The 7,500-nt window shown below is 38.7% G+C and overlaps 1 protein-coding gene across 1 annotated transcript in view; it reads right to left on the reverse strand.

Moving 5' to 3' along the window:
* Positions 1 to 7,500, reverse strand: part of LOC142922559 (protein Hook homolog 3-like) — a 68,734-nt gene that overhangs the window by 55,564 nt on the left and 5,670 nt on the right. Inside the window, exon 3 of the mRNA XM_076063345.1 lies at positions 1,108 to 1,186. Within this exon, the coding sequence (XP_075919460.1) occupies positions 1,108 to 1,186 (79 nt within the window). The remainder of the gene's footprint in view (positions 1 to 1,107; positions 1,187 to 7,500) is intronic.

Here is a 7,500-nt window from a genome sequence, read left to right on the forward strand (position 1 = left end):
GAAGTGTATACAGTGTGTAGTGTATACAGTGTGTAGTGTATACAGTGTGTAGTGTATACAGTGTGTAGTGTATACAGTGTGTAGTGTATACAGTGTGTTGTGTATACAGTGTAGTGTATACAGTGTGTAGTGCATACAGTGTGTAGTGTGTACAGTGTGTAGTGTATGCAGTGTGTTGTGTATACAGTGTGTAGTGTATACAGTGTGTAGTGTATACAGTGTGTAGTGTATACAGTTGTAGTGTATACAGTGTGTAGTGTATACAGTGTGTAGCTAGCGTAGTGTGTGCAGTGTGTAGTGTATACAGTGTGTAGTGTATACAGTGTGTAGCTGGCGGAGTGTATACAGTGTGTAGTGTGTACAGTGTGTAGTGTATAGTGTGTAGTATATACAGTGTGTAGTGTATACAGTGTGTAGCTAGCGTAGTGTATACAGTGTGTAGTGTATACAGTGTGTAGAGTGTACAGTGTGTAGTATATGCAGTGTGTAGTGTATACAGTGTGTAGAGTGTACAGTGTGTAGTATATGCAGTGTGCAGTGTATACAGTGTGTAGCTAGCGTAGTGTGTGCAGTGTGTAGTGTGTACAGTGTGTCGTGTGTACAGTGTGTAGTGTGTACAGTGTGTAGTGTATACAGTGTGTGGTGTATACAGTGTGTAGTATATACAGTGTGTAGTGTATACAGTGTGTAGCTAGCGTAGTGTGTGCAGTGTGTAGTGTGTACAGTGTGTCGTGTGTACAGTGTGTAGTGTGTACAGTGTGTAGTGTGTACAGTGTGTGGTGTATACAGTGTGTAGTGTATACAGTGTGTAGTGTGTACAGTGTGTAGCTAGCGTAGTGTGTGCAGTGTGAAGTGTGTACAGTGTGTCGTGTGTACAGTGTGTAGTGTGTACAGTGTGTGGTGTATACAGTGTGTGGTGTATACAGTGTGTAGTGTATACAGTGTGCAGTGTGTGCGGTGTTTATACTGTGTGCACGGTATGTGTACAGTGTGCATTGTGTGCTGTGTGTACAGTGTGCACAGTGTGCACATTGTGTACAGTATATACCGTGTGTACTGTATGCACAGTGTGTACAGTGTGCACAGTGTGTACAGTGTATACAGTACCCAGGTGTCCTTGCTGCGCTTGTGTACAGTGCAGCTCCTCGTTTGTCTCCTTCAGGGAGTCTCTCTCCACCACCAGCCGCTGACAACAACAACAATAACATCAACATCATCAAAACAAACATTAACAACAACAACATCATCATTATCAACAACAACATCAACAACAACAACATCATCAACAACATCAACATCATCAACATCAACAACATCATCAACATCAACATCATCAACATCAACATCATCAACACTAACATCAACAACAACATCAACAACATCATCAACATCAACATCATCAACATTAACATCAACAACATCAACAACAACATCAACAACATCAACAACATCATCAACATAACAACATCAACAACATAATTAACAACATCAACATCATCATCAACATCATCATCAACAACAACGTCATCAACATCATCATCATCAACATTAACATCAACAACACCATCATCATCAACATCAGCAGTGGGTACTGTGTAGTAGTAGTAGTAGTAGTGTACTGTGTAGTAGTAGTAGTGTACTGTGTAGTAGTAGTAGTTGTGTACTGTGTAGTAGTAGTAGTAGTGTACTGTGTAGTAGTAGTAGTGTACTGTGTAGTAGTAGTAGTGTACTGTGTAGTAGTAGTAGTAGTAGTGTACTGTGTAGTAGTAGTAGTGTACTGTGTAGTAGTAGTAGTGTACTGTGTAGTAGTAGTAGTGTACTGTGTAGTAGTAGTAGTGTACTGTGTAGTAGTAGTGTACTGTGTAGTAGTAGTAGTGTACTGTGTAGTAGTAGTAGTGTACTGTGTAGTAGTAGTAGTTGTGTACTGTGTAGTAGTAGTAGTAGTGTACTGTGTAGTAGTAGTAGTGTACTGTGTAGTAGTAGTTGTGTACTGTGTAGTAGTAGTAGTGTACTGTGTAGTAGTAGTTGTGTACTGTGTAGTAGTAGTATTGTACTGTGTAGTAGTAGTAGTGTACTGTGTAGTAGTAGTAGTGTACTGTGTAGTAGTAGTGTACTGTGTAGTAGTAGTTGTGTACTGTGTAGTAGTAGTAGTGTACTGTGTAGTAGTAGTTGTGTACTGTGTAGTAGTAGTAGTGTACTGTGTAGTAGTAGTAGTGTACTGTGTAGTAGTAGTAGTGTACTGTGTAGTAGTAGTTGTGTACTGTGTAGTAGTAGTAGTGTACTGTGTAGTAGTAGTAGTGTACTGTGTAGTAGTAGTAGTGTACTGTGTAGTAGTAGTAGTGTACTGTGTAGTAGTAGTAGTGTACTGTGTAGTAGTAGTAGTGTACTGTGTAGTAGTAGTTGTGTACTGTGTAGTAGTAGTAGTGTACTGTGTAGTAGTAGTAGTGTACTGTGTAGTAGTAGTTGTGTACTGTGTAGTAGTAGTGTACTGTGTAGTAGTAGTTGTGTACTGTGTAGTAGTAGTGTACTGTGTAGTAGTAGTGTACTGTGTAGTAGTAGTGTACTGTGTAGTAGTAGTGTACTGTGTAGTAGTAGTTGTGTACTGTGTAGTAGTAGTAGTGTACTGTGTAGTAGTAGTAGTGTACTGTGTAGTAGTAGTTGTGTACTGTGTAGTAGTAGTAGTGTACTGTGTAGTAGTAGTAGTGTACTGTGTAGTAGTAGTAGTGTACTGTGTAGTAGTAGTGTACTGTGTAGTAGTAGTGTACTGTGTAGTAGTAGTAGTGTACTGTGTAGTAGTAGTTGTGTACTGTGTAGTAGTAGTAGTGTACTGTGTAGTAGTAGTAGTGTACTGTGTAGTAGTAGTAGTGTACTGTGTAGTAGTAGTAGTGTACTGTGTAGTAGTAGTAGTGTACTGTGTAGTAGTAGTAGTGTACTGTGTAGTAGTAGTGTACTGTGTAGTAGTAGTAGTGTACTGTGTAGTAGTAGTAGTGTACTGTGTAGTAGTAGTTGTGTACTGTGTAGTAGTAGTAGTAGTGTACTGTGTAGTAGTAGTAGCAGTGTACTGTGTAGTAGTAGTGTACTGTGTAGTAGTAGTAGTGTACTGTGTAGTAGTAGTGTACTGTGTAGTAGTAGTAGTGTACTGTGTAGTAGTAGTAGTGTACTGTGTAGTAGTGTACTGTGTAGTAGTAGTAGTGTACTGTGTAGTAGTAGTAGTGTACTGTGTAGTAGTAGTAGTGTACTGTGTAGTAGTAGTAGTGTACTGTGTAGTAGTAGAAGTGTACTGTGTAGTAGTAGTAGTGTACTGTGTAGTAGTAGTAGTGTACTGTGTAGTAGTAGTTGTGTACTGTGTAGTAGTAGTAGTGTACTGTGTAGTAGTAGTAGTGTACTGTGTAGTAGTAGTAGTGTACTGTGTAGTAGTAGTGTGCTGTGTAGTAGTAGTAGTGTACTGTGTAGTAATAGTTGTGTACTGTGTAGTAGTAGTAGTAGTGTACTGTGTAGTAGTAGTAGTAGTATACTGTGTAGTAGTAGTAGTGTACTGTGTAGTAGTAGTTGTGTACTGTGTAGTAGTAGTAGTGTACTGTGTAGTAGTAGTTGTGTACTGTGTAGTAGTAGTGTACTGTGTAGTAGTAGTTGTGTACTGTGTAGTAGTAGTTGTGTACTGTGTAGTAGTAGTAGTGTACTGTGTAGTAGTAGTTGTGTACTGTGTAGTAGTAGTAGTGTACTGTGTAGTAGTAGTAGTGTACTGTGTAGTAGTAGTAGTGTACTGTGTAGTAGTAGTGTACTGTGTAGTAGTAGTAGTGTACTGTGTAGTAGTAGTTGTGTACTGTGTAGTAGTAGTAGTGTACTGTGTAGTAGTAGTAGTGTACTGTGTAGTAGTAGTAGTGTACTGTGTAGTAGTAGTAGTGTACTGTGTAGTAGTAGTAGTGTACTGTGTAGTAGTAGTTGTGTACTGTGTAGTAGTAGTAGTGTACTGTGTAGTAGTAGTAGTGTACTGTGTAGTAGTAGTTGTGTACTGTGTAGTAGTAGTAGTGTACTGTGTAGTAGTAGTAGTGTACTGTGTAGTAGTAGTAGTGTACTGTGTAGTAGTAGTAGTGTACTGTGTAGTAGTAGTAGTGTACTGTGTAGTAGTAGTTGTGTACTGTGTAGTAGTAGTAGTGTACTGTGTAGTACTAGTAGTGTACTGTGTAGTAGTAGTTGTGTACTGTGTAGTAGTAGTAGTGTACTGTGTAGTAGTAGTTGTGTACTGTGTAGTAGTAGTAGTGTACTGTGTAGTAGTGTACTGTGTAGTAGTAGTGGTGTACTGTGTAGTAGTAGTTGTGTACTGTGTAGTAGTAGTAGTGTACTGTGTAGTAGTAGTAGTGTACTGTGTAGTAGTAGTTGTGTACTGTGTAGTAGTAGTAGTGTACTGTGTAGTAGTAGTAGTGTACTGTGTAGTAGTAGTAGTGTACTGTGTAGTAGTAGTAGTAGTGTACTGTGTAGTAGTAGTAGTGTACTGTGTAGTAGTAGTAGTGTACTGTGTAGTAGTAGTAGTGTACTGTGTAGTAGTAGTAGTGTACTGTGTAGTAGTAGTGTACTGTGTAGTAGTAGTAGTGTACTGTGTAGTAGTAGTAGTGTACTGTGTAGTAGTAGTAGTGTACTGTGTAGTAGTAGTAGTAGTGTACTGTGTAGTAGTAGTAGTGTACTGTGTAGTAGTAGTAGTAGTGTACTGTGTAGTAGTAGTAGTGTACTGTGTAGTAGTAGTAGTGTACTGTGTAGTAGTAGTGTACTGTGTAGTAGTAGTTGTGTACTGTGTAGTAGTAGTTGTGTACTGTGTAGTAGTAGTAATGTACTGTGTAGTAGTAGTTGTGTACTGTGTAGTAGTAGTAGTGTACTGTGTAGTAGTAGTGTACTGTGTAGTAGTAGTTGTGTACTGTGTAGTAGTAGTAGTGTACTGTGTAGTAGTAGTAGTGTACTGTGTAGTAGTAGTAGTGTACTGTGTAGTAGTAGTAGTGTACTGTGTAGTAGTAGTTGTGTACTGTGTAGTAGTAGTTGTGTACTGTGTAGTAGTAGTAGTGTACTGTGTAGTAGTAGTTGTGTACTGTGTAGTAGTAGTTGTGTACTGTGTAGTAGTAGTAGTGTACTGTGTAGTAGTAGTAGTAGTGTACTGTGTAGTTGTGTACTGTGTAGTAGTAGTAGTGTACTGTGTAGTAGTAGTAGTGTACTGTGTAGTAGTAGTTGTGTACTGTGTAGTAGTAGTTGTGTACTGTGTAGTAGTTGTAGTGTACTGTGTAGTAGTAGTAGTAGTGTACTGTGTAGTAGTAGTAGTGTACTGTGTAGTAGTAGTTGTGTACTGTGTAGTAGTAGTAGTTGTGTACTGTGTAGTAGTAGTTGTGTACTGTGTAGTAGTAGTGTACTGTGTAGTAGTAGTAGTGTACTGTGTAGTAGTAGTAGTGTACTGTGTAGTAGTAGTAGTGTACTGTGTAGTAGTAGTAGTGTACTGTGTAGTAGTAGTTGTGTACTGTGTAGTAGTAGTAGTGTACTGTGTAGTAGTAGTGTACTGTGTAGTAGTAGTAGTGTACTGTGTAGTAGTAGTGTACTGTGTAGTAGTAGTAGTGTACTGTGTAGTAGTAGTTGTGTACTGTGTAGTAGTAGTTGTGTACTGTGTAGTAGTAGTTGTGTACTGTGTAGTAGTAGTAGTGTACTGTGTAGTAGTAGTGTACTGTGTAGTAGTAGTAGTGTACTGTGTAGTAGTAGTGTACTGTGTAGTAGTAGTAGTGTACTGTGTAGTAGTAGTAGTGTACTGTGTAGTAGTAGTAGTGTACTGTGTAGTAGTAGTTGTGTACTGTGTAGTAGTAGTAGTGTACTGTGTAGTAGTAGTGTACTGTGTAGTAGTAGTTGTGTACTGTGTAGTAGTAGTAGTGTACTGTGTAGTAGTAGTGTACTGTGTAATAGTAGTAGTGTACTGTGTAGTAGTAGTAGTGTACTGTGTAGTAGTAGTAGTGTACTGTGTAGTAGTAGTAGTGTACTGTGTAGTAGTAGTGTACTGTGTAGTAGTAGTAGTGTACTGTGTAGTAGTAGTAGTAGTGTACTGTGTAGTAGTAGTAGTGTACTGTGTAGTAGTAGTAGTGTACTGTGTAGTGGTAGTTGTGTACTGTGTAGTAGTAGTAGTGTACTGTGTAGTAGTAGTAGTGTACTGTGTAGTAGTAGTGTACTGTGTAGTAGTAGTAGTGTACTGTGTAGTAGTAGTAGTGTACTGTGTAGTAGTAGTGTACTGTGTAGTAGTAGTAGTAGTGTACTGTGTAGTAGTAGTAGTGTACTGTGTAGTAGTAGTAGTGTACTGTGTAGTAGTAGTAGTTGTGTACTGTGTAGTAGTAGTAGTGTACTGTGTAGTAGTAGTAGTGTACTGTGTAGTAGTAGTAGTGTACTATGTAGTAGTAGTTGTGTACTGTGTAGTAGTAGTAGTGTACTGTGTAGTAGTAGTGTACTGTGTAGTAGTAGTGTACTGTGTAGTAGTAGTAGTGTACTGTGTAGTAGTAGTAGTGTACTGTGTAGTAGTAGTAGTGTACTGTGTAGTAGTTGTGTACTGTGTAGTAGTAGTAGTGTACTGTGTAGTAGTAGTAGTGTACTGTGTAGTAGTTGTGTACTGTGTAGTAGTAGTAGTGTACTGTGTAGTAGTAGTAGTGTACTGTGTAGTAGTAGTAGTGTACTGTGTAGTAGTAGTAGTGTACTGTGTAGTAGTAGTAGTACTGTGTAGTAGTAGTAGTGTACTGTGTAGTAGTAGTGTACTGTGTGGTAGTGTACTGTGTAGTAGTAGTGTCCTGTGTAGTAGTAGTTGTGTACTGTGTAGTAGTGTACTGTGTAGTAGTAGTGTACTGTGTTGTAGTAGTTGTGTACTGTGTAGTAGTAGTAGTGTACTGTGTAGTAGTAGTAGTGTACTGCGTAGTAGTAGTAGTGTACTGTGTAGTAGTGTACTGTGTAGTAGTAGTTGTGTACTGTGTAGTAGTAGTAGTGTACTGTGTAGTAGTAGTTGTGTACTGTGTAGTAGTAGATGTGTACTGTGTAGTAGTAGTAGTGTACTGTGTAGTAGTAGTAGTGTACTGTGTAGTAGTAGTAGTGTACTGTGTAGTAGTAGTAGTGTACTGTGTAGTAGTAGTGTACTGTGTAGTAGTAGTAGTGTACTGTGTAGTAGTAGTAGTGTACTGTGTAGTAGTAGTAGTGTACTGTGTAGTAGTAGTTGTGTACTGTGTAGTAGTAGTAGTAGTGTACTGTGTAGTAGTAGTAGTGTACTGTGTAGTAGTAGTGTACTGTGTAGTAGTAGTAGTGTACTGTGTAGTAGTAGTGTACTGTGTAGTAGTAGTTGTGTACTGTGTAGTAGTAGTTGTGTACTGTGTAGTAGTACTTGTGTACTGTGTAGTAGTAGTAGTGTACTGTGTAGTAGTAGTGTACTGTGTAGTAGTAGTAGTAGTGTACTGTGTAGTAGTAGTGTACTGTGTAGTAGTAGTAGTGTACTGTGTAGTAGTA

The sequence above is a fragment of the Petromyzon marinus genome, unplaced genomic scaffold, assembly GCF_048934315.1.
Source record: "Petromyzon marinus isolate PM22_M1 ecotype Great Lakes invasive population unplaced genomic scaffold, UKy_Petmar_22M1.pri1.0 PM_Scaffold_101, whole genome shotgun sequence".
NCBI classification, from domain to species: domain Eukaryota; kingdom Metazoa; phylum Chordata; class Hyperoartia; order Petromyzontiformes; family Petromyzontidae; genus Petromyzon; species Petromyzon marinus.